Source organism: Diceros bicornis, chromosome 5 (genome assembly GCF_020826845.1).
Source record: "Diceros bicornis minor isolate mBicDic1 chromosome 5, mDicBic1.mat.cur, whole genome shotgun sequence".
Taxonomy (NCBI): domain Eukaryota; kingdom Metazoa; phylum Chordata; class Mammalia; order Perissodactyla; family Rhinocerotidae; genus Diceros; species Diceros bicornis.
In genome coordinates this window covers 52,574,005-52,601,510 of record NC_080744.1, presented here as the reverse complement: position 1 = coordinate 52,601,510, position 27,506 = coordinate 52,574,005, and the positions used below count along the sequence as shown (strand labels likewise).

At 36.7% G+C, this 27,506-nt stretch overlaps 1 protein-coding gene across 19 annotated transcripts in view; it reads right to left on the bottom strand.

Moving 5' to 3' along the window:
• Window positions 1–908: 908 nt before the first annotated feature.
• Window positions 909–27,506, bottom strand: part of TCF12 (transcription factor 12) — a 362,989-nt gene continuing 336,391 nt past the window's right edge. For 6 of the 19 annotated variants that reach the window (XM_058541659.1, XM_058541657.1, XM_058541667.1 and 3 more), the window contains 6 exons: window positions 26,687–26,758; window positions 25,717–25,923; window positions 16,222–16,336; window positions 15,135–15,297; window positions 10,683–10,915; window positions 911–3,385 (listed from right to left, as the gene is read on the bottom strand). In XM_058541659.1, coding sequence (XP_058397642.1) covers window positions 3,243–3,385; window positions 10,683–10,915; window positions 15,135–15,297; window positions 16,222–16,336; window positions 25,717–25,923; window positions 26,687–26,758 — 933 coding nt within the window. In that variant the 3' untranslated portion in view covers window positions 911–3,242. Of the gene's footprint in view, window positions 3,386–10,682; window positions 10,916–15,134; window positions 15,298–16,221; window positions 16,337–25,716; window positions 25,924–26,686; window positions 26,759–27,506 lie in introns of all 19 variants that reach the window. The other 13 variants (XM_058541672.1, XM_058541673.1, XM_058541675.1 and 10 more) reach the window with 11 other exon arrangements.

The following is a 27,506-nucleotide window of genomic DNA, read 5'->3' as shown; positions in this document are numbered from 1 at the left end:
GGCAACTTCCACGGTGAGTGGAGAGATCGAGACAGTCTTTGATTGTGCAGAAGCGACACACTGCTTGCAACAAAATGATATGTTGCAAACATCTCATGGGCTGATGTTCTATCTGATGAGCTTCCTAGCTTCACTTCTGATGGAAGTGTCGACCAGTTGCTTTGATCATAGGATTACATTTGAGTTTCGTGCTTCAAGTGTTTTGTTTTTTCTTCTCCCTCCTATCGGGTTTGTGTCTTCAGATAATCTGAGTTGTCCAAGTCCTTATGAGGAGAGGTCACCTTCTATCTAGCCTACTGATAACTCTGGAACTGTGGCAGGGAGAGTGAAGGGAGAGAACAGAACCAATTAGGACATCATTGTTAAAAATAAACACCTTCCCCCCACCCTCCCAACCAAAACAAGTTGGCATTCCTCATTTATACCTAGGCTTACACTAAACTAGCAGTCTGCTAAATGCCTTATAAATGAGCTTTTTTCTTTTAAGGTGTAACTGAAATGGTTTTACCTGATGTATGTGCTAAGATTTTTAAAGGAGATCATGTGATTATAGAATCACAAGATATATAGGATTATATAACAGCTGTGGCAATTATGCAAACCTTAATTTTGGCAACATTCAAGTTGGCAATACCTGAGCTCCGAGGTTCTATTTCTCCGTTTCTCAGTGGAGAGACAATGTAAAGCATACATTTACTGCTACATCCAGTCCACCATGCTGCTTAATAGTTAACATCCATCTCCTCTAAACTGACAGTTTCTGAAGGCAGGGACCATTTGTGTTCATTTTCACATTGGTCCCAGTTCCTGGTCCATAGGAACTGGGTTCTCAATAAATGTTTTTTCAATGAATTTATTAAGAAAATTTTACTCTATTAGTACAAATTTTATACATATTTATATTCTCAATATATATAGTAATAACTCAGATTTTCCTTTTAACCATTTTTGATGGAAATAGTTTTAGGAAGAATCATAGCTTTCACTTCCTTATTAAACTATAACCACAGTATTGTTTTGTAATAGAGTAATGCTTTTAGGGATGGATAACAGATATTCAGAGCTACTTGGCCTTACATTACATTGTGGTGAATTCTTGTGCTTTTACGGTTGGTCACCTGTGCTCATTTATCAGCTATTTTAATTCTAGCAAGTAGTTCTGCTGCCCACTCTCTTGCTGGTCTTCATCTACTATCTAGTTCTACAAAGAACTGAAGGTTTCAGGTGAAACCAGATCACTACCTTTATGGAGTTAGAAATCTTTAAGACATATTTTAAGATAATAAACATTAGCCTATGAAATTTTATGAAACAACGTACATTTACAACACTGCTTATAACCTTGAAGCCTTTTTGTTTTTTAAAGGAGTCGTGATCTCTTTTTGACAGGTGAGAATGCTCAAGGTTTAATTTAACCTAAGTGGGGGAATTTCCTCATTACAGAGATAAGGGTAGAGATATGAAAGCAGTATGAGATACAGAAGGAGTAAAACAACAGGAAGTAAACAGGAGAGAAGAGAGATGTGAAGTAGAGAGAGAGCTGAAGGAGAAAAAGCTAGGGGGAGACTGGGAAGAGAATAAGAGGAACCGGGTACAACAAACTAGAGAGACAAGAAAAATAAGACATGCTCTGAGATAAACGTGATAGCCGAATGTTAAGTGCTCCTTCCACAGCCCAGCAGTTACTGGGACCTGAGTATAAGAAGTTACCTCTCATCCCTCATCTTCGAAATGATCTGCCAATTTAGAAAGTCACTTTTGCATTGAAAAACACTGGCATGTTTTTATTTTAAAACTTCAAAGTTTATTTTTGAACAAAAATGTTTTCATGATATTCTATATTTCCCACAGAATATGAAACAATGGCTTGGGTTTCAGAGGCTGTTTAAGTTAACTAGCTCCTGCCCAAAGTCTCTTTGACATGCACAATCTGTTAGATTGCTGGTTATTTTCTCTGGGGGAGGTGGTTGAGTTTTCTCCAGCGTGCTAATGTTACAACTACAATTAACACTTAAATGATTACATCAACCCTTCCTCCTTTTGTCCCCAAATGAAATCTTCAGTTTTGGTCTAGTTTGATCCTAAGGGGGATATATGTAGAGGTAGTAGGAACCAAATGCTTCAGGAAAAGGTGAGTTATTGACTAATGTTTGCAGTTTACAAAATATTCTATCGAATTCCAGACTTTCAACTCAAAATGAGGTAGCCACAAAGCTGACCAAATGAAATTGCACTTGATATTTTTTTCCTGCTCCACACCTCCCATCCACACACCTTTACTTACTGCTTTTAATCTGCTGATGAAACTGCTAAAAGAACTACACACTGCTGAAGGCAGATTATAAAAATGAAATTACCAGTTCTATTCCTAATCCATGCTGCTAGCTATATTTTGTTATTGCCCCAAATATTTAAGTACAGTCTATGTTAATTTCTGCCACCTAAATAATAATTTTACAACTTAAATTATAGATAATGTGAATGTATATAGTTAAGGAACAGACGATCTAACTACTTGGGCAACAACCTCATATTACTTTTGTCACTTTGCTTAAAAAAAAAAATCACAAGGAAGTGGATTATGTTTAGTCTATGAAGAGGAAGATAAAAAGAACAGTCTTTTAACAAGTAAAATTCCAGAGAGAAGGGCGTTCTGGTTCTATCATATATAACACCTTTACATTCATTAGTAGATTCCAGAAGGTGTAACTGATATGCTTACAGGGGAAGGAAGATGCAGATTACAAACTTGCATTATTGATTCAAATAGAAGCAAGCAATACTCTTTTGTGTATAAAGATTTCATGACAAAGAAGAGAAAGATGGTTAACAGAAAACTGGTTGATGATACAGTCAAGTATTTCTGAGTAGAGGAATGAGGAGTATGAGTGGTAGCAAAACTATTTTTTGATGGATGAGTCATTGCCCTGTTTTCTTCTTGGATCAGAATGCTATTCATGTGAGACAGTATACATGATGATCCAGAACAGGAGAACCCAAAATGCTTTATAAATCACAGGAGACTATCACACTTTGAAGAGACAGTAATTTGGTATAAAATGGGATTGGTTCTCTAAGTATAATTATACAACAGAAAGGTAAACTGTTGGATTCCAAATTACATGTGACCTTTACCATGATCAATGTCACCAGAGAATTCTGTTCAAAGGTTCTAACTCAGTTTAAGATGAAGTAGATTTCCTTGTATTTTCTCTTCATACCCATACTTACCTGGCTGATGTTTACATATGACCCATAGGGTTGGTAGTTTCACTAAGCCCAGGATGGGTTCCTGGCAGCGTGGTTGGTGGCTCTGCCGATACGGCAGAAACTTTTTCTTCTTCTCTTCTCTTAAGGCAGGCTGCTTTGGGGTTAAGGTTCCTCTCTGAAATGGGGGGAAAAATTTTTATTATAGTCATAAATTTTGAATCAGGGACTCTTAGGTCTTAAACTGAACAAATTGCTGACATTTTTTTCTTTCTATGGGGATTACCAACCTCTGTGTAATTTCATTCCCATATTGAATAACATCACAGAGAGGCAACGATATGCTCACATAAAACCTCAGCATTAAATGAGCCTTCAGACTTATGCTTCTTACTGACCATTTTGTGTTTTCTTCTTTTTCTATGATTTAGTCTTCTATGGTTTGATCTTATTTACATCTAAAAGCATTTTTTAACTGCTTTCACTCAAACACTTTGGCAAGTGCTGTTATTAGTCTACCAAGTCTCCTCAGTGTCCTGCTAAGATATGTTATGTTGAACTGATGTGAATGCTGACATTCTCTATGTACCTGGAGAGAGACATCTGTGCTTTATCTAGAATTTTACCAGTTCAGAAAATGACAAAATAAGAAATACCCTCAGCCATTCCTCTATAGGAAGTGTGCCAACTCCTCAAGGGACAGAGGTAGCTGATGCACATTCTGCTTTTCTACTTTGATATATATGTAGAACAAGATGACTGAGTTGTCCTTTCTACTGCTGGAGTTGTGATTATACGGGTGATAAAAACCTCTACTGCTTTGTATATAAGATAGCAAAGACTGGATGGAACTTTCGACACAGGCACTTTCAGAAGAGGTTAAAGTATGGAGTATTACCATATGAAATAAAGGGAAAGAAAATTCACTGGACTCAAGACCCACTGGATCCACTTAGGAACTACCGTCCTTTATATTTTCTTTAACTCAGTTTTAAGCACAAGATATCCAACCCATGACAGCTCCCGGTGTAGTTTTTTGTTTCTGATTATCACAAACAGATAAAAGTTGTTACACATATTTTTATAAACTGATTAAAACTGCCCTAATGAATTTAATATAAAGGGATCCCTTAAAATTAGTCTGTAATGAAAACAGTATTTTGTAGAAGTTGTGATTTTTTTATGTTAGATTTTCTTGAAATGAGGGCCCAGCTGAATGCAACATAGCAGAGCTCTTTTTTTTAAATGTATTTCCTCTTTTAAGTAAAGTGAAAATGTATTTGAATGTGCATATTTCAACCTATATTTATAGTTCACTTCTGAGTTTAAAAAAAGTAGACAAAAGACTGTTATGGTAAACTTAGCTGACTCTATTGACTATCACTCATGCATGATGATAAAATTTCATTTAGAGTTCTTGTTTTCTAAGCCCCTGCATTTAGGAAAAGATATGAAAACAACATAACTACGATGAGGATCACTGAAGGAAGAAAGGTACACTCTTAATTTATTAGTATAACTAGTAGTAGAAATCAGCATGTACATCATTATGTAAAAATTTTAGGAGCTGCTTTTTTAACAAGTAATTGTGGATCTCTGACTAATAAGAAGAGTTTGTCCTTCATTAGGTGTTATGTCCCTTTACTGTGTAGGCAATAGCCTCATATAACGACCAGAGAGAATGAAGAGGGTATAAATTAATATGTAAAATCTAAGGAGGAGAAAGTGCGATTTCAAAGTTTTCCAATTGAAACAGGCTCACATTTCTCTTATAATAGAACACTGCTCTTAGCTAACCATGACTCTGTGTCACATGAGGATCTAGGAGGCATGATGAGAATAGCTGGAAAGGACCTCACGTTAGGCAAGATCTTACAGATTCCTACAGTCAGTAAGACAAAGAACACTCAAGCCTGGAAGAATCAAAAGAATACTACAGTAAGCTCTAGGAAATGTGAAGTGAGCTTTGATCCAAAAAAGGCAAAGGGTAGTGTGCTGTTTCATACCTCCTGGTGTGTGTGAGCAGCCCATGGCAAACACGTTAAGTAGGAGAAAGCCCTGATATAGAGGTAAGCAGAAGTCAGACATTACCTGCAGGGCATGAGAAGTGATTATCTTTCCCATATTTCTGTTAGGGGAATTCTATTAACTTCTGATATGTAGCTGAGGACTTGGGTCTCTTATAATACCATCTTCTCAACTTGTTTATAGCACAATTTTTGGCTAACCCAACAGTCACTGCTTATAATAACAAATATTACAACTATGTGGACATACTTGCAAGTCAAGAATTTTACATTGTTTCCTTGCATGTATGACTATTTGTTATTCCTGTAGTCGATGGTTGTCTTGCTTTTCACTTGCTAGTAATGATAATTTTTCCTCCCAAATGCTCTAATAGATCTAACAAATGCCTACCAATATTTTTTTCCTAAAATCTCAAACACATCATCATATCATCTATTAATTCCATTTTCTTTCCCTGGAAACTTTTCTTCTGTATCTAACAGTCTTCTATTTTTGGTGTGGACTGGTTGCTTTCTAGGCCTAGTCAGGGAATTTCCTTTTGCTGCTGTCGTGTTAGATCTTGTTTCCTGGATTCTATGCCTTTGTCTTTGTTGATTATGTCCTTATTTGGCTAAAGTATATGTTTCAGATGCTTTCTGAGAAAGCGTATATGGGAGGTAAAATTTTAAAGTCTTCGCATATCTGAAATATCTTCACCTTTTGATTAATGGTTTGGCTATATATTATTATTCTAGGTTGAAAATTATTTTTCCTCAGAATTTTGAAGGCACTGCCCCACTCTCTCCTGGAATGCAGTACTACTTGTATAGAACTCTGATGATATTTTGCTTCTTGTTCCTTTGTCTACGAGCTATTTAAATTTTGTCTCTAGAAGCTTTAGGATATTCTTTTTAACCTTGATGCTCTGAAATTTCATGCTGATGTACTTTAGCTTGAGGTCATTTTTAAAATCATTATTCTTAGCACAATTTTAGATCCTACCAATCTTGAGACATGTATTCTTCAGTACTGGTAAATTTCCTTATTATTGTTATGATAATCTCCTTTCCTCCCTTCTTTTTTTTTTTTAAATACTTTTATTTTTTTAATTAATTTTTTTTTGTGAGGAAGACCAGCCCTAAGCTAACATCTGCCAATCTTCCTCTTTTTGCTGAGGAAGACTGGCCCTGTGCTAACATCTGTGCCCACCTTCCTCCACTTTACATGGGACGCCGCCACAGCATGGCTTGACAAGCAGTGTGTCAGTGCGTGCCCGGGATCCGAACTGGCGAACCCCAGGCCGCCGCAGCAGAGTGCATGCACTTAACCACTTGTGCCACCGGGCCAGCCCCTCCTCCCTTCTGTTCTTATTCTACGAATCCTATTGGTCAGATGCTGGACTTCTAGATTAATTCTAATTTTATTAGCTCTTCTCTCCTATTTTCCATCTCTTTGCGTTCTACTTTCTAACAGCTTTTTCTCAGCTTTATCAGTTATCTTCTCTATTAAATTTTTTCTGCTATCATATTTTCTGAAGGTTTCTTTTTCATGGCTTCTCTTTTATGAATACATTTTCTCTCATTAGAAGATATTAATCTTAGTTTTTAAAAAAGTTTTCTTCTGCTTTTTGCATGTTTCTGTTTTCTTCTGACTTTTTTTTTGTTTGATTAGATCTCAATTTCTCTCTTTCATGAAGGCTTTCTCAAATCTTTGGTCATCCTTTTATATTTAAAAGTAAGACATCAACTGGTGGGTTTTACTCTGTGATAATCCAAAAATGAGACATTATTACTCAAGAATTCCTAAATCTGGAGGTCTTTTCTCTAGAGTATTTAGTTTCTCTAGAAAAGAATTCTCCAATTTCCTTGAGGATGGGGTTAATATACTTTGCTGCCTGCATCAGGGAAGCACAGCAGGACACAGGGCTGAGGGTTCCACTGTTCAGCTTCATGCCTCACCCATTCTCTGCTCTTTTTGGTGTTCCAGATTTGCAGCCTTTCTGATTTCAGTTTTTGCAGAAAATAATCCTTCTGTCTTCTATAATGGAAGGGAAGAGAGGGCAGAAGCAATACGAAGTAGAGAGAAGATTCAGGGATCCAACTTCCATAGCAGACCTTCAATCAATCTTCCTGTTTTCAGGTCTAATGCCTGACTTCTGCCTTCTCCAATAATCAGTACCACCAAAGTGCAGAGCTTTCAGGGGGGCTAGGTGCTCTGTGGGGCAAAATGTTCTGCTTCTTGTTGGTATTCCTCCCTGCTCCACTTAATTTCTTCTAAGTCAGTTACCACTACTCTATGTACTTTTGATCTTACATACGTTTTTTGCTCTCTCATCTGCTATTGTCTTCTCTCCCATCTGTCCTCGTGAGTTAATATAATTTTTATTCATTTCAGTGGGGATTTAGTAAGGAGTGGAATATCATCAACGAATATGCTAAGACTACCATGTTTCACCATCTCATTGCAACTAAATTAAAATCTCCCGGGGGTAGGGTTTGGAAATCCGGGAAAAGGAAAAGCCTCAGGTAATTCTGGGACCAGCCAGATTTGGGAACCACAGCCCTAGCTCTTTAATCTTCAAACTCACTAACAGACAAGAAAATTAAAATCCCAATAGTGCTATTGTCCCTAAATTGTCACCAAAAGAGAAGGGAGCTGATCAAGCTGACCTGTGAAAGCATCTGAGGAGCAAATGTTTGACCACTAATTTAATCTTTAGTAAAGCTGAAACTACAAACTTGAAGGTAATATGTGAAATCTGCTGAAAATTAGTAAAAGTGTAATAGTAAAAAAATTATAGTCAATATAATGGAAAGGCTTAAATCGGCAATGGCAGGGATCAGATGGAATTTGATACGTGGGGCACAAAGGCACAAAAAATGCTCTGGCAAAATCTGAGGCTCAGAAGGGAAGCCACTCTTCCTGCTCTTCTCCAAGATGCACTGCTAGACCGAGGTCTGGTTACCTTCCTGGTATAACCATTTGTCCAGGGATGATAGGTTGTGGATAGCCAGATACAGTCTTGGAGCACTATCCCAAACCAGAAGGGGAGCCCAGACAGTCCAGAAGATGTCCAAAGTAGGTCATGTAAACAAAATGTGTCTTTATAGAAACTGCTGGGCTGAGGGACTGATGGGTAGGGCCCCGCAGGGATTAAGAGGCTCTCAAAAGTGAGTAGGTTACCAAAATAACTCAAAAATGCTAGAGATAAAGTCTAGGGAAGGACAGTGGCTATACTAAATTCTGAAGGTGCTGCCACGGACAAGGCACAGATATTGTGGGCTGCATATAGGGTTCTAAACCTTGTCTGACAGATAGCCATCAGAGCACCTTTCAAGAAGTAGTCTTACATGGACCCCAAGGCTTTTATATTAAGCCGTAACATAAAGGCTCTGGGCTTTGAAGGTGGGAGGCTTTTATAAATATTAAGGGAGTCCCTAATGAAGTTACAGTTCAGTGTATTAAGTTTGGTTCAAACTCTAATCAGTCAATGGCTCCTTATATAGAGCTTTCCAGAACTGTGTGAAAAAGTCAGTACCCATAACAGTGACCAGAAAGTTAATAGGCAGCTGGAGGAGCCTAGATGTTAGATTCTCTCTCAGACTTAGCTTTTCTATTTTAGGTGCTTGCATGGAACCACTACAAAGTCAAATCTTACAAATGGATGAGTAAGATGCAGCCAGGCATGGTGAGTTTATAATTTTTTTCAAACATAGAGGTATTTCTCATTTTGATGGCTTAGATCTGAGAGTAGGTACCCCGATCTTAAAAAAAAAAAGTTTTTAAAAACACGAATGACTCTGTATTCTAGCTCTAATAAACCATAAGAAGGAAAGGCACTGTACAGGAATAAGTTCTGATACTACTGTTGTCCAGACGATAAGATTTTCCAGATAGAGGCAACAGTTTTGAAAATAAATAACTGGGTAGAGTCAGGGTAGAAAATATCTTGGGCTGCAGAGGAGGAGGATGAATGTGCCTGGACCACTGAACACAGGTACCTCACCGCTTTCAGAGTGAGACAAAGGGTGTCAGGCACAGTTGAAGAAAAACCTTTGGTAAAGTGACAGGAGATACTGAAGGCTCAAGGAACAACTGCTCCTGCCAGAGATGAGCAGGCAAAAATAAGATTCTTTTTATGAATATCTCAAGGAAGTTTATAATTACTTAAAGATCAGGTTTCATTAACATTTACACTTTATAGATATTTCAAGGGCCTCAAGACAATAGGAGCAATTATCTGGTTTTAGTAGTAGATTGGTTATGCACGAAATTATTCATCACTCTTATTCAGTAAATATATTGGGGAGAAGAGGATGGATGAATTAACTACTATGGTGTATTTTTCTGAAAGTGTGTTCAAGTTCTCTAACTCCGGTTTCCTCAGAAAGAGCATTCTTTCTACAATCAATGCTGAGCATCCCTGGTTGTAGTTGTCAAGCATCTATCCACTCCTATTCCTTTTTCTTTTCCAACTTTCTTTAAATAAAATTTTATATAAATATTCAATAAATAAGAAAGCCAGAGTTGCTCTCAATGAAGAGACGTTAGAAGCAGGGTCTGGAACCGAAGGCCAGATCTATAAATTCTTTGCAAAAAGGCTTAGGATGAGGCATTCATAACTTGGGATGAGAAAATATATAGGTATATGCAAAATAGCAAGCTTGATGGTAGAAACTCTCAAGGGGAGGAAGCTTGTATTAACTGATAAACCAGATCTAGCACACAGCTGATTGGGACAGAGGAGTTGCGCAATAACCTCTTGTTCAAAAAGGAAGTTTCAAAGCTTCTTTAAGATTCCATCAAACTTGAAAGATAAAACAGTTGGGGTAGTTATCTGAGTCAGCAGTTGATGAGCCTGTATAACCCACACTTTTGCCCTTAGGGACACACAGGCATGCCAGCGCATATTAGCCTAAGAAGCTCATGGTATTCCTGATCAGAGATCAACAAAGAAGCCCTGACACCTTATTGACATGGGTATAAAGACATCTATATGAGGCAAAACCAGGAGAGGCCAAGACCAGGCATCCTATTAACCAGCAGGGCCTAGTATATAGCCCAGGGTAAAGCAGTCAAGAAACTGAGTACACAGAAGCAGGGGCGACAGGAAGGAGCAGGGAGGAGGACACGTCTAGGCAGGTAAATTCAACAGTGTGGGAGACCAGAGTCAACAAGAACAAAGTGGTGCGAAGCGCTAATGCTGAGCAGCAGGGGGAGGCTGGCTGTTCTCTGCATTGTTTCCTAGAATTACTTTCTACTGGTTTGTGGGAAGCACTGGGCCTACAGATATGGAACAACACAATGAGACACAGGTGAGAGAATTACAGACAGAACTTGATCCAGATGATGCAGCGGCAGAAGAACCAGGAGAACTTACAACTTTCCCAAGCAGAAGAGCGCGTGGAAATAGAAACGTCTGACTACCTGAGGCAGAACAGTTATGTATCTCTGCTGAATCTACTTACCTCTGACTTGCTGTTCTAGACTAAGGATGACTGCCACGGCCTGATGAAGAATGAGGAGTTTTGTTTGGGGTTTTTCACTCTTTAAATGAAGCTGACACATTCGACCAAGCTCTTTGAATGCCTCATTAATATCTCGCACACGCAAGCGTTCTCTGGCATTGTTAGCCATCCGCCTTTCCTTCTCTCTTTCTATCTTCTGTTCTGGGTTCAAATCCTCATCTTCATTAGTACTGCTGGAAAACAAAGAAACAATAATGTCTATTAGATTCCCTATAAAGTAAGCTGAGCTTATTGTACAAAATTATAAAGATGGAAATGAAAATTACCTATAAATTTTACTAAACAGTAGTAATAGCTACACTTAACATATTGTGTATTTCTTTCCAGTCTTTCTTCAATGTACATATATAGTTATATAGCTGAGATCATGTGATATACACTTTTACGTGCATTTTTCATTGCACATTACAGCATAAAGACTTCTCCATCCTAGTGAAACTCTTTATAAACATAATCTGAATGACTACATAATATTCTAGCACCTTGCTATTCAAAATGTGATCATCAGCATTACTGGGAACTTATTAAAACACAGAACCTCAGGTTCTACTACAAACCTACTGAATCAGGAGCAGCATTTTAACAAGACCCCCAGCTAATTCACATGTACATTAAGGATTGAGAAGCACTGTCTTAGTACAACAATATATTATAATTTGCTTAACCTGTGCTCGTAAATATAGTCTGGCAGTCACCCGGTGAGAAGAAGAAAAGCTTAAGACACAGAATGAAAGAAGCATCTCAGAAAAATGATATGTTCCAGAAAGTTTTAAAGCATGGATGAACTGGAACAATTTTTTTGAAGGACAAATTGGCAAAATGAATCCAAAGGCTTGACATGTTCATTACCTCTTGATCAGCAATTCCAACTTAGAAATTCATCCTAAGAATTAGAGATGTACATAGAAATTTATGTAAAGGAAGTTGATCACAGAATTATTTACATTAGCAACAAAATGGAACCCAATAACAGGAGATAGGTTAAATAAATCACAGTACATCCAGATAATGGTCTACCATGTAGCCTCCAAAATTCAGGCTGCAGATTATGCTAAGCAAAAGAGGCCAGACACAAAAGACTACATACTGCATGATTCCATTTACGTGAACTTCTAAAAAGACAAAACTATGGTAATGGAAAGGAGATCAATAGTTGCCAGGGGATGGGGTAAGGGTACTGATTACAAAGGGGCATGAGGAAACTTTTTGCGTGGTAGAAATATTCTACATTATTAATGTGGTGGTGGTTAAATGACCGTATACATTTGTCAAAGGACAAAAACTGTAGATTTAAAATTGATGTATTTAATTACATATGAATTAAACCTCAGTAAAGCTGTCTATAAACAAAAACAACAAAGAAAAAAGCCATGTTTACAGAAAACATCAGGGATAGATGAAAATGTTAAAAACACATTGTTAAATGAAAAAAGTTGAAATTATGAAACTTATATCCAGCTTAATTCTAATTTAAACTGTATTTATGGAAAAAGATATTCCTTGAAAAGTAAACAGTGGTTAATTGTGGGTAGTGGAGTTTCTTGTGATTTTTGTGTGTGCTTTTGTGTATTTTCCAAATTTCTGTAATGAAAATGGACTAAGTAATCAGAAAAAAACATTTGAGGGAGATGTTTTGGAATAACTTAGAAAATTCTATTTATAATTCAAAAATAAATTACTGAGAAGAACCTCTCAGAACCTTGAAATAATGTGCACAAAGAATAGATGTTTTCACCTCTTCTCTAATACCTTGAGTACTTAAAGAATAAATACACAATAGATCCTTTTTCTTTTTTTGGTGAGGAAGACTAGCCCTGAGCTAACATCTGTTGCCAATCCTCCTCTTTTTGCTGAGGAAGACTGGCCCTGGGCTAACATCCGTGCCCATCTTCCTCTACATTTGGACACTTGCCACAGCATGGCTTGATAAGCAGTGCGTAGGTCCATGCCTGGGATCCAAACCTGTGAACTCTGGGCCGCGAAGCGGAGTGTGAGAACTTAACCACTACGCCATCAGGCCAGCCCCACAAAAGATTCTTACTAGTGAGTTGTCAAGAATTACATAAAAGTATTCTTTTGATAATAGAGAATCACTAGCTTTTTGACTTCAAAGGAATCTTTACAGATCTAGCCCAAAGGTTTCCAAATGTGGCCACTCATCAGAATCCTCAGGAGTACTTAAAAAATACAGCTTTCAAAGTCCCACTACCAGAGATGCTGATTTAGTGAGTCTGGGTTGGGGCTCAGTCACCTGCATTTCTAAAATGTTTCAAGAGTCTGTGCAGCAGGGTTAAGAACCACTTCAAGATCCAGAGAAATCAGTGACCTCCCTAGGATCACACAGCTAATTAGCGGCAGTGTAACAGAACTCAGGCTAGTGATCTATGGAAGCAAACATACATCACATTCCTAAAATTACCATCATCATAACAGTAACTATAGTACCTTTACTGATTGTTACTGCACATGAGACGGTATGCAAAGGGCTTTATATGCATCATTTTTAGTTTATTCTTACAAGAATCCTATAACGGAAAGTCCTTTTTTAGAAAAGAAGGAACCAAAGCTCAGAGAGCTTTAATCACTTGCCCAAAATCACTTGGCAAGTATATGACGGAGCCATAGTTCAAACCCAGGTTAGCCTTACTTTGTCCAAAGGCCATTTTGTTAACCTATTAACTATTATTAATTACGAAGTATGTTATTATTAACTTATTACAGTCACATGTCACTTAATGACAGGGATACATTCTGAGAAATGCATCATTAGGTGATTCTGTTGTGCTAACACCATAGAGTGTACTTACACAAACCTAGATGGTATAGCCTACTAAACACCTAGACTATATGGTACTAATCTTATGGGACCACTGTTGCATATGCAGTCTGTTGTTGACCAAAATATCATTAGGCAGCACATGACTATATACTGCCTTCCTGATTTTTGATGATCTATAACAAGGTTCAGTAAACTATGGCCCGTGAGCTGGCTACCTGTTTTTGTAAATAAAATTTTATTGGAAGAGCCATGCACATTCATTTATGTATTGTCTATGGCTGCTTTCATGCTACAATGGCAGAGCTGAGCAGCTGCCACAGAGACTGTATAGCTCACAAAACCTAAAATATTTACTATCCGGCCCTTTACACAGAAAGTTTGCCAACCTCTGACCTATAAAATAAGATGAATGATGAGGAAAGATGCAAATTATTTCCCTTAAAATTCTATTTCAAAAATAAAAGTATGAAAGAATTAAGATGCCTCAAAGGAGTGGTCTCTGGATTCCCTGACCCAATTTTACTTCTTCATGCCTCTGCACAACTGAGTACAATGCATATTAAAATGATAGCATTAGGGCCTTAAACAGTGTTGAAAAGACTGAGAATGTCAAAGGCAAAAGGACTTTTTAAGTACGTGAATGACAGAAAGGATCATGCAGGTTCTTTTAGTTATATCTATCATACTGTAATCTCCTTTGCACCATAATTTAATACAAACATTTTAAATATAAATATCTATATGTGATATACATGTTATTGTTAAATGGCTACTAATTCCAAGAAATAGGACGTACCACAAATATACCAAATCATCAAATTTTAATGTCGAACTAGAAGAAAAATATGAGGGAAGAATCTGGAAATCATTTGAAACTAACGTACTATGTGTTGATACTCATACTTCAAGGCAAGGTCAAGTCCAATTTCTAGAAAACCTTTCCCAACAACATCAGTCCACCTAGAGCACTTCTTTTTCCATATTTCTCTCAAATTATTACTTAAACCAGGAGTTGGCAAACTTCTTCTGTAAACGGCCAGATAGTAAATATTTTCAGCTTTGTGGGCCATCCAGTCTCTGTGGCAACTACTCAAATCTGCCACTGCACTACAGAAGCAGCCATAGAAACTAGGTAAATGAATGGGGCATGGCAGTGTTCCAGGAAAACTTTATAAAAACAGGTGGTGAGCTGGATTTGGCCCTGGTTTAAATCATACAACAGAGTCTTACCACATACTTAGCCTTAAAATAATATATTCAAATATTTATTGATGGAATGTATATAAATGTCTATATTGCACAATTTAACTTTTTTAAGCTACTGTCTTCTAATTGTCTTACAGACTGTAAGCACTGAAGAGAAAGATGTAATCCTTTTTTATATGTAGACCCTAAAATAGTGTGTTATAATGGAAAACATAATTTTGAAGTCAGCTTCAAATGCCTCCCTTTTAGGGATGCTGTGAAGATTAAATGAGGTAATATATATAAAAGTCCTGACACAGTATCTAGAAATAGCTGACATTTAATAAATGCATGACCCCCTTTAATTTTCCAAGTATTTTCACCCATGGCAAATGAGTGAAATTTAATACCTGGACGCTAACAAATACCTTGTTCTGCCTCTAGATGAAACCTTGATATCTTTTTGGGAGGATTCATCATCTGATTTCATGTCATCTGATGAAGGAGGTTCATGAAGGTTTTCATCTTTTTCTTTATTTTCAGTCTTGATTTCTGCTGGAACAACAGTTCCAGACTGACTTTGCAAGCCACCTACGAAAGAGGCAAAAAACATAAAATAAATGTCCAGACTCATTTATGAATTAGAACTAAGACAGAAAAAGCTTTCTAGATGGTGAATATCCTTAGTTGTTACAGGGCTATAATGGAAATCTGAAGATGTAGGAAAGTATATTATTTTGAGCTGGAAAGAACATGTCCAAGAACTTTAGAGAAAATGACTTTTAAAGTATCTGTAATTAAAAGCATCAGCATCAAGGCTGACCTTGATGGTCAGTCTAACGCTCACTTTAAGGCAGTATTGAACAACTGAACAAGGTATGAGAAACGATGCATTTTAGAAACTGACTTCTAAGATGCTGCCATGGTAAAGGAAATAAGCTTTAACATTTTCCTGGATAAACACGGTAAAATAGGTGTCATGGTTAAATATAACTGAAAACTTTATTTTGGTGGTCTTAATATTAGCTATATATTTGTAGTTATTTATAAGCTATATTATATCATTGATTAGTTTGCTTTTTATCCAAATTGCCTGTCTCTCTAATTAAATTATAATCTTCCAAACAACAGCTACTATCATTCAGAACTCTCATATATACTCAGAAATATCTTTCTCATTGTCTCTAGGGACCATGAAGATTCAGTCATGAGGGGAAGTGATTAAGGAAGAAAGACAGGAGCAGAAGCAGGAGCAGATAAAAAGATGATGAGCAAATACTGAACAACAGTTTGCACATGGTTCCATCCATCAGTAAGTATCCATAATTGGCCCAGCCAAATGGGCTGGAACCCTAAATATCTATACTCTACATTCATGCAGTAGCACTACTGTTTGGAATTTCCCCACCTAGATGACTTCTGATTCACAGACGTCAATCTGCCTGTGAGAAAGGTGACAGTGTTCCAAATGATATCCTTGTCTGCATTACTGCTGAAAATCAACACTATAGTTACCTCTATAATTTTCTTGTGTTTTATGGTTCAAGTCTGTGCTTGAAGTAGTGACTGTACTAGACAGGACTGAATGATTGCCATTGAGACTGACAGAGTCTTCTCGATGAGTTCCAACCTAAAGTAAAAAAAAAAAAAGTCAAGATAGTTCAGGGGCAATAATCGTTCAAATTCTTTTACTGGGTTTAACAGAGAAAACAATGTCACTCATCTGAACTTAGCAACTTTTTTTGGAGGCCACTTTTCTGGTTTTTGGATTTCAAAAGACGATAATATTACTGCTTTTGAATCAAAATATTTAAAAAAATTAAATTCCAACTTTCAAATTTTATATCCCACAGAGGGTTGTTGTGAGAAGCAAATGAGTGAATAGAGATAAAGCACTCTATAAGCCATAAAGCACTATGCATTATAAGATCTATTAATAATCCTATGTCAATCAATTTGAAAATCTATTGCATATACTACCTAAATATATTAAAGTATGCACGAATTTGCATTTAACAAAACATTACTACATTCCAAGTAATAATCGTATTTATCTACACTTTAGCATACGCCTTCCTCACACATATATGTAGTATCTTGTTTTTTCTCCCTCTCACTGCCTCCTCTCAAAAATTTTAAAAGAGCAGCAAAAGCAATACAAAATCAAAATAATTTGAAACAAAAGTCCTGCATTGCCAGGCAACAAAAATGCCATATATTTTTATTCTCAGTTTTAATCAAATTTACACAAATCACAATTAATATGAAATGGGAAGGTAAGGCATGCAACCACCACCAAGTGTTTCAGCTATTGCAGTATTTTTAGAAAAAGTGGTTACAAATGAAGCTTTTTATTAGAACAGTAGCAGATATGTCAACCAGAAGATTAAGACTTTAATTAAACAGGTTTACTGCCTGGAGTTATACATGAGAACCACTGTGTTTCAATAAATTCTTCAACCCCAGTAAACTGCTATGCCTTGAGTTCCTCTTGAGTAATTAATATAGCTTTTATCTTTCATGACTTTGTATGGATTTTACCCTGACTGGTATAAATACCTCTACGCAAGTTTATCCTTTGGTTTCCCATGAGCTCAACAAGAGAAACCCAAGCAAAGTTTTAAACAGTGCAGGCCATTTGGTAGTGGACCTGAGTAGAACGTTTCAGGTCTTCCACCACACTTTTTAAGAAATGTCTGTCCTGGGGCCGGCCCGGTGGCATAGTGGTTTAAGTTCGCATGCTCTCCTTCAGCTGCCCGGGGTTTGCAGGTTCAGATCCCAGGTGTGGACCTACACACCGATTATCAAGCCATGCTGTGGCAGGTGTCCCACATATAAAAAGTAGAGGAAGATGAGCATGGATGTTAGCCCAGGGCCAATCTTCCTCACGGGGTTGGGGTGGGGGGGAGCCTATCCTTTACCCAATGTAGTTTTTAAAAACCAATTTCAGGGGCTGGCCCGACGGCATAGCGGTTAAGTTTTTGCACTCTGCTTCGGTAGCCGGGGGTTCACAGGTTTGGATCCTGGGCACAGACCTATGCACGGCTTATCAAGCCATGCTGTGGTGGCGTCCCATATAAAGTAGAGGAAGATGGGCACGGATGTTAGCCCAGGGCCAGTCTTCCTCAGCAAAAAGAGGAGGATTGGCAACAGATGTTAGCTCAGGGCTAATCTTCCTCACAAAAACAAACAAAAAAACCCAAACCCATTTCAGTGTATTCCATAGCTACTTTTAAAAACGATTTTAGGATTAGTCATTGCTGAGGATTAGTTGTGTCACTAACTCCCTTGGATGATGAAGGCTTGACTATACTTTTTCGAAACCACACAACATCATATTTTAGATTCGTAAAATCTTAAAGCTAAGAAGGGACCATAGAAACTACTGCAGACTTCTATCCCCTTCTCACCTCTGAAATCTTCCCTAAGCCTTTAGATTTCCTCCCCAAAAAACTTGAGAAAAATCTGAAGAGATAAACCTAACAATCAGTGAAGAAGTGGACTGTGAAAATTATACTCAAGAGAAAAAAAAATTTTTAAAAATGTTTCTTGATATCTGTCTCCAGGGTATCCTGATCATGTTTCTTAATACACAGGGTGCTTTCTTGCTAGGTATGAACTACTCAATAATATAAGGGGACGGTCAGTTCAAAAATCCCATTTTATAAAAATATATATGGCATGAATACAATATATAGCTTGCAAATTCTTGGGATTTAGGAGCCTAGGCCTATTCGAAAGATAAAATATCAGTACAACAATTCTGACTGGCTGAAGAAATCACTGCAGGATAAAGTAAAAGCTAAGATTTCTGTGTTTCTATTTATAATAATGTAGACTTAAAACTTACCACGAACTTTAGTAATACATGAAATTTAAACTTTTAAATATATGTATACTTACTATATATTGTATATTATATATGTGAAACTCATTTTATAGCTCCGTAAGGCAATACCATTGAACAGTAACAAACTGAATTTTCACTCATTTGAATAAGTGATTACGCGTCTGCTGAATTCTTATTTATTTCATTAATGTAAATCTTTGCTTTTCTGAATCTCAACTAATAAAAATGTACTATCGGGCCGGCCCCGTGGCTTAGCGGTTAAGTGCTCGCGCTTCGCTGCTGGCAGCCCGGGTTCGGATCCCAGGCGCGCACCGACGCACCACTTATCCGGCCATGCTGAGGCCGCGTCCCACATACAGCAACTAGAAGGATGTGCAACTGTAACGTACAACTATCTACTGGGGCTTTGGGGGAAAAAAGGAGGAGGATTGGCAATAGATGTTAGCTCAGAGCCAGTCTTCCTCAGCAAAAAGAGGAAGATTGCCATGGATGTTAGCTCAGGGCTGATCTTCCTCACAAAAAAAAAAAAAGTACTATCACCTCCTTTCTAATAAAAGGCTTGGCAGACAAAGGATCATTATCTAAACAATAAATTTTAGGGATTTTGCTTTACCCTGAAGGAAAATCAGAAAGGTTGCTCAACTTGTTTTGGGATATAATGCCAGCAAATATTTTTGTCTCTATGGAATGCTACAAACTAAGTATTTTCTCACCCCAACCTACATCGTTGGCTTCCAAGAGAAAAAAATTAAACCTTTTAAAAATGGCCTCAGACTAGCAAAAAGCTTGAAGTCTGGAGTTTTTCATGTTAATGAAGTTAGCAGGAACTTTTTCTTTGTAACTTGATTCCCCTTGCCAATGGCCCTCATATATTTTCTGGAGAATTTGACTTTCACAATTCTTATAATTCTTTTTAACCCTTGCTCACCCTGGCTCCCATGTCTTCCCTTTAATCTGCGGCTACCCATTCAAATAGCTCTGTCCACACACACAACAGGTGTATAAACAGTTCTTTGTCTGAGCTCAGAGCCTGTGGGGCCAGCGAGACAGGACCCTGTTTAATTGTTCATCTCGTTAGCATACAGCTGACAGGCTGGTGCTATTGGGGGAGTAGCAGGGGAAGGCAAACCCCTAGGCTGGCTATGCTCTAAATTTCGATTATTATGAAGAGCTCCATTTCAGAATAAAAGGCCCATCCCATTAAATGACATCATCCTGCATTCTGAATCTTTACAATCTGTTACAGCCTTACTTTTGTGGGAGCACCCAACAAGGGACCTATTTTCATTTAATTTGGCCAATGGCTTTAGCACCCACAATGGAAAAATGTTAAATCTAATTACTTGATGAATAAGAGGTCTTGTGAATTAAGAGACAAGACCGAAAAGAACTCAGTATGAATTCTTCTCTGATTCTGAATTCTATTCTAATAATTTGTTCAATTTGTACCATTCACTGAATACTAATGATTTAAATTAATCAGTATTAATCTACAGACTGATTAAAGGACCTTTATGTACTGTATGTTTTTTGTTTTACCTAAAGAGGGGTTTTATCTAGAAACTTGGTAGAATTTCATTTGTTATGGTTCCTTTTTAATGATATTACTATAAATATATAACCTGTATGGTTTTCAAACTAAAAAAAGTCATTTTGAACAATTCTCAATTTAAAAAATGGTATCAAAACCCTTAAAAAGCACCATAACGTAGTCTTAATGAAAAAAAAAATTTTTTTAATTGCCTATTTAGGTAAAATTGGCTAGAAGTAAAATACAGTTAAAACTTAACTCCTCCAATTCAGCTGAAACCTAGACCCACAATTTCTACAGTATACAAACTTACACTAATAAAATTAAATAAAGTCTAAATGTAAGGTTAAAATGATTCCAAATTTATTTTGATAAGTGACAAAAGTGTTCATTTTGAATAAAATATTACCTTATTTGCCCGTTAGTCTTTAATAACTTAAGTTTCTTAGAACTAAGAAAAATATAGTTTCTCTGCTTTAGGATTTAGTAAATAGACATGATTTATATTTTTGAATCATTATATAAGGTAGCTTTAAATTCTACAATTTAACATCCTTTACTCTGCTCTTATACAAGAATACCACACATCTCCAACCATAGCTTAAACAACAATAAACCCAAGCAGTACCCCCCAAAATAATAATAATAATAATTAAGAGAAATGCCCAGATTAAATCTCCTCAGGACTTGTAACAAAGAAATCAAAAGACCTCATGGATGGAATTTTTTAAGATCTGCATCAAGCTTTTATTAATAAAAAAAGTTTCTAATCTAACTTAGCTTAGTTTAAAGTCCTAATCACTGTCTGAGGAATAACTGAGTATTTTGTTAAAAAAAGACAAAAGTGCTACCTGGAGTTATCTCGCTGGGGCTCAGTATTTTATTTTATTTATTTATTTATTTGTGAGGAAGATTAGCCCTGAGCTAACATCTGATGCCAATCCTCCCCTTTTTGCTGAGGAAGACTGGCCCTGGGCTAACATCCGTGCCCATCTTCCTCTACTTTATATGGGATGCTGCCACAGCACGGCAGCATCGGTGTGCACCCAGAGTCCGAACCAGTCAACTCCAAGACATGGAAGCCGCACGCTCACACTTAACCGCTACGCCACTGGGCCGGCCCCTCGCTGGGCCTCAGTATTTTAGATATTACAGCCATAAACAGATGTGATGTACAATAGTTTTATGTTGTTAAGACCTCTTTGTACTGCCCAAATGAAATTAACGATTCTATTCCTTTTCAGTTTTCCACTTAATATCCGTATTTTTTCCTGTCAGCAGTTTATTCCAAGAATTTATTCTTACACTAAATAAATGAGAGCAAAACTCAAGTTCAAGGCTGACATTTCAATGGTTCTAAAAACCCTGACTTTGTGTTTTAAAATTTAAATGATGTATCAACCACATCCTAATAAGAGTGTCTGATAAAAAGTCTTAAGTTTTATATTTGCATTAAACAAATATGGAGAAATCATCAAAAATACTGAAAGGGAATAGGAAATTAAATAAATGAAAATGTTAATTCCATTCAAAAATTAAGAGCAAATATTAAAACTATGCCAGGCTGGCTACGCTAATTAAATAAAAAGGAGTAGAAATTACCTATCTTTTTCCAATATATAAATCTTTCAGGAAATTTAACTTTTGTGTATATTAGATAGCTAAAATATATTAAAAGCTTTCTGTAGTTCAAACCTCATTTAATTCTAAAATTTGATGTTAATCAAGTCTGTTTAGTTAAAAGAAACAATAGTCAAAATTAAGTCTTTTGATATTGACTTCTATTAACATATTTTTGGAAGGTGGCAGTCTTACTTCCTTGGTGTGAAATATAAAAATTTTCTGGAACAATGAAAAAATACCAGATGATTATTTTGTCTCTAAGACAAGAAGATGGATCTCCGACAAATCAATACTATCAGCTGTGGATGACCTTACTGGCATAATCTTGTTATAACGAAAAACAATGTAAAGAAACTTCTCAGCAACAACGCTGTCTCCCTGCCAAGGACACTACTTTGGTTAACCTGTCCATGTAGACTTCACAAAAGCAATCTTGGCAGCACTGCAGGCTGGGAGCTCAGCCCTCTGTACCACTTTTATCCTACACTCAACTCTTATTCTTCCACTCCAGTGCATTCTGGCTCACCCCAAATATTCCAACTACTTCAACAGAACTCCCAAACTATTCATTAAACCAAAATAAGTAAAAAGTCATAGGCTCTCAGAAAAAGGAAAATACTTGCTATCCCTTGTTTCCTGCACTGGGAAGCTAATTTATGCTCTAAATCAGCAATTGACAAAGTATGGCCTGTGGGCCAACTCTGGTCTTTTTTTTTTTTTTTTTCCCCCCCCACATAAAGGAGCCCTTTTTTGAAAATAAAGTTTTATTGGAATACAGCCACACCCATTTGTTTTCACAATGTCTATGGCTGCTTTCAAGTTACAACGTCAGAGTTAAGTAGCTGTGACAGAAACCATATAGCCTGTGAAGCTGAAAATATTTATTATGTGTCTTTTTACAGAAAAAGTATGCTGACTCCTATTCTAAATGCTAGGAGAGAAAGCAATATCATATTTAAAACCTGCAATTAGGATGGTAACCTATAGTAAATGCCTATTGGAGCAAAAATCCGGGCCGGCCCCGTGGCTTAGTTAAGGTTAAGTGCGCGTGCTCCGCTGCTGGCGGCCCGGGTTCGGATCCCGGGCGCGCACCGACACACCGCTTCTCTGGCCATGCTGAGGCCTTGTCCCACATACAGCAACTAGAAGGATGTGCAACTATGATATACAACTATTTACTGGGGCTTTGGGGGGAAAAAATAAATAAAAAAAGAACAAAAATCCATTGCAACAAAAATTTTATTTAAATATTCTGTCGAGTTCCTGAAATGGTATTTATGTTTATTAGAATAATTCTACTCTCTGAAGAAAACAAATGGAATGATAAAAATTAAATATTTTTGAAAGAAGCTGACCTCATGAATTCTACATGGTGATATAGAATTGCTGATAAACTGGTATTTCTGTGGTTACTTTGTAATTTTGGCCATGTAACCCCATTTTTAGGAGCCTAAAACAAATACTAATTTATGTTAATGCAGAGGAAAAGTATATAAACTACCAGAAAGTTAAACAGGACAAAAAAAGAAGAGTGGTTCTAGAATATAAAATTGTCATTGTCATTTCTTAGTCACGATCAGTTAGACTACATGCGGGCAAGTGGTGATAATAAAAGCAGGAGATTCACTCTTGAAGATGGCTGGCAATAGTTACATACAACAATATGTCCCCCAAATCACACAACCTCCAAGAATATGAAAAGAGTTGATTCCATACAAGTGGGTACTGAGCATGTAAGCAAGGGGCTCCCAGAAATACTGATGGAAGTCCTCAGAAATGGATAAGACCCACCAGGATAAGAGTTTTCCCAAACCGTATGCCTAAGATTTAGTTGGGAGAGTCACTCACTGGCTGACTTCAATTTTCATTTCATTCCATCCTTTGGTCTTTTTGTGGAAACGGAGAACTGAGAACTCACAGCTCAAAAGTTTATTTTGGAAGGATGGGAGATGCATACTGACTCACCTGACAGTGTCAGATTTTGTCAGTTAATAACTTGATATTTTGAGGGTAAGCCTGGCAGAAACATCTGCATCACCACCTCCAGTAGTGATTGTGTCTCGATGGGGTGGATACAGCAGATGATGACTGGCGATTTTCACCAGCTCTGTGTCCTCTAAGAAGGCTGTAAGAACTGAAGAGAAGTGTGTCTTGATACACACACTGAGAAACAGCTTGGGCTTAGATGCTGTGGCACTGATGCTGCTGCTCAGACTAGGCCAGACTCATCTCATGTTTGCGAAGACTCTTTTTGTCCAGACTACTTTAATGTTTTTTCTTTTTTAAAGAATATCTCTAGCAGCCCTTTTATTGATGCTCTGAAGTAGGCAGCATAGTACTAGAGGATATAACGGGAGCTACTTTCTTAATTAAAAGTTTCAGGGCAATATCTAATGAAACAAATTTTCCCTCCACAAGTCTTTTTAAAATGCAGTAGGTTTCCACATGGCTTTGGAGGACTGGATTTTGAAAAATCTCTTTTCCAACTCATATCCAAAGTTGGTAAAACAACCTCCCAAAGACAGAAGATCCATTTTATACAAGCTCTACATTTTAATTGGGAGGAGCCAGAGACATATCAAACATGGTAGCAGATAAACTGAAATAGGAGCAGTGAGCTACTAACAGTGAAGAATTTAAAAATGATTAAGAGTGAGGAATAAGAATTGCAAATGTTGCAGTTGAGACAAACTTGAGATTCAAATATATTGATTTTCAAAGTCATTCATCTAAATAAGGATAAACAGTACTTCAACAAAATAGGAATTAATTTGATAGTCTACATTTATATTTGCAATAAATGCTATCTTATTATACTATTAAAATTATTTTATTACTACTACTAATAGTGATAACAATACTCCCTTATATTTCTATGAGTTTAATAATTTATAAATGTTTTGATATTTATTAGCTTATTAACAGCAACAAAAACTAATTTAAAAGGAGCTTGAGTTTCAAGATTTTCTGACATTAAAAAAAAACCCAAACAACTGGTTATTAAGATATGCAGGCATCTAATGTCACCCATGTTGCTAAAATCACTGTTCTCAGGAAACCAGGCAGCCTTGTTTGATGTTTACTTCAGCGGCTCCAAAACGAATATGAATGGCTGTCTGACATGTGAATGTGAAAATCTGGAACCAATCCTATTTCACAGAACACAAGACTTTAGCATTTGGGGCACCTAATTATTTTGATGACAGGTGAGGTTTTACTCTTGATCACATGGCTTACAGCTAGAAATCTGTTTCATAGGAGAATATTTCACAGCATGCAATGAATCTTAAAAACCATGCCATAAACATGCAAACACATGGTATCAGTTAAATAGCAGGTTCAAAAAGAGCTTCATTCCTTTAAAAGACAATTTGGATAAAAAATTATGTAAGACATTCAACATAGAATTTTTGATGTGCATGCCTGTAGAATTTTACATTTTTTTCTCTAAAGAATCACCATGTTTTTAAAAAAGATGGGTTGAATTATTTTATTCTCTTCGGGGATTAATCTAAAATTGTTTCCTTTCATTGTCACTTAAATTACAGCCATTCTTAAAACTACTCAACATTTTTTCTTCATTTGGGAATAAAGCTTAAATTTGGACCTGTACAAATAATTCTGAATTCCTTCTGCTATTGGAGGCTGGTTCCAAATGACAATAAACAGCTTTTCTAGACCAGAACCCTTGAAATTCAGTCTTGCTTTACAGCTTTTGCTATTCAGACTTCCTATACACTATTTCAAGGCAAAAACTGTTCTGCCAATTATTACGCATCTGGAAAAAAAATCCAAGTTTAAGCTAAAATGATCTCTGTAGAAAGTTTCTGTTTTTTGCACATGATCATAGCAGGATTTTAAGGTCCAATGCTCAACCAATGACATTGCCCAAGACAGGGCAGGTCTATTTTCAAAAAGAAGGACCTTCTCCCTCAAAGATTTCATGAAAAACATTTAGGACAATAGGCTTTAGGGGTTATTACAAAAAAGATGAGCACTATTTTACCATTGAAGCAGATCGACTGCTTGTAACAAGGCTTGATCCACCATAGTTTGAACTGAGGCTTCCAATTGGTGCACTATGGGATGGTCCCAATAAACTGTGTATATCACTGTGACCAGCAGGCAAACTGGTGGAAGGTCCCACGGCATGGTTCCGCAGCACATGGATAGCATCATCCAGTCTGTCTAAACGATCCTCCATTCGAGACTGCTGTAGGGATTGCAAAAAAGACATGGAGGTTACTGCTGGTATCTGTTACATTCATTAAACTGTTGTTTCCTACTTTGGGATATATGAAGACAGCAAGTGAAATGCAGGATCAAGTAGCTTCAAAAGCCACTACATGCACTACAAATCAACAATCAAAGAAAGGATATCTGTAGACTATGCTAAATTAACAAATCTTCAGAAACAAATTACTGCTTCATAAAATCAATTTACCAATCTACCATGAGGTTATTTCTTTTAGCTTCTACAAAAGATGAAGGCTACTCTACCGTGTCTGATACTCAATTAATTATAGTTGATAAAAAAGATAACCTGTACTTTAACACTGATCTTCGAAATGAGGGCAATTTGAGGAAGGGTCCTCAAATCCATTACGTTTAAGTTGTAATTTTGTTTTAAGTGAATAAGGCATACCTATCCGAAATGATGAACACATCCAAATATGCTCTTTCACAAAACTGAGGAAATGATATTGTCTGTCTTGGATACACACATGCCCCATACACAAACATATTAGAATTTTTAAAATCAAAAGCACATGCCAGTAGAGCTCTTTTAAAAAGAATCATTCTCAACAACATAAATGAACAAAAGTCTATTCTTACATACCGTTACAAAAACGAAAACGGTCATTGTTTGATTTTAAAAGACTTTGGAGTCTGTACAGGCTTGAAGATTTTAAATGGATAATAGGAAGTATAATTAATTGAAACACAAAAAAGGCACCATCTAAAAGAAATAGTACCTCACAGACATCCTTTAAGAAGGACATTGCATCTTGCAAATGCTCGTGAAGTTGCTGCTCAACTCGATTTTTCTGGCAAAGTCAAGACAGAACAGGAGGCAAAGCACAGGTTAAGATTAACTCCAAAAGAGATGAGGAAATAGCTGATGTGCATGTCAGCATAACATGTTAGTAAAGTTAACACAGAGACCTGCGAGATCTACTTGTATTAAGATATGAGAAGGCTGGGATTCAACAGCGAAGTTATAAGGTTAGCATCTAAACAGCACACATTGCTTATATTTGCTTGCAAAATATGTGAGAGGAAAACTTTCCTTTAATTCAAAACGTTCTGTTAGTCACAGAAAAAGAACTTTTCTATCTGCAACCTGGAATTACTGAATAATAGCATGACTTAGCATTCCATCAAGCCATTCTTATTTTGTTTTTATAAATCTTTGTAATTCCGGGATAAGCATTGAAAAGCAACAGTAGTTAACATTCTACCACAAATTCTTCACGCTCAATACCTAGACAGTAGCCTTCATTCTATTGCCTTGTTTGTTAAATAACATTTTGCTGGTACATTGTAAAATATATTCTTTTTTTTAAAAGAAAACATGGGAAATAACACTCTTCATGACAAAAATAACTGATACTACATTTTTAATGGAAACGTAATAAACTATACATAGTATCATCATATGAGAAAGAGTAATATACAACCATTTTGCATTGCTGGACTGATTTTCTTGCTTTTACTTGGTCTGTGTTTTTTTTTAAAGTTTCCTCTTATACATAAACATAAAAGTATAGAAAAATTAAGCCCCAGATTTGTCAA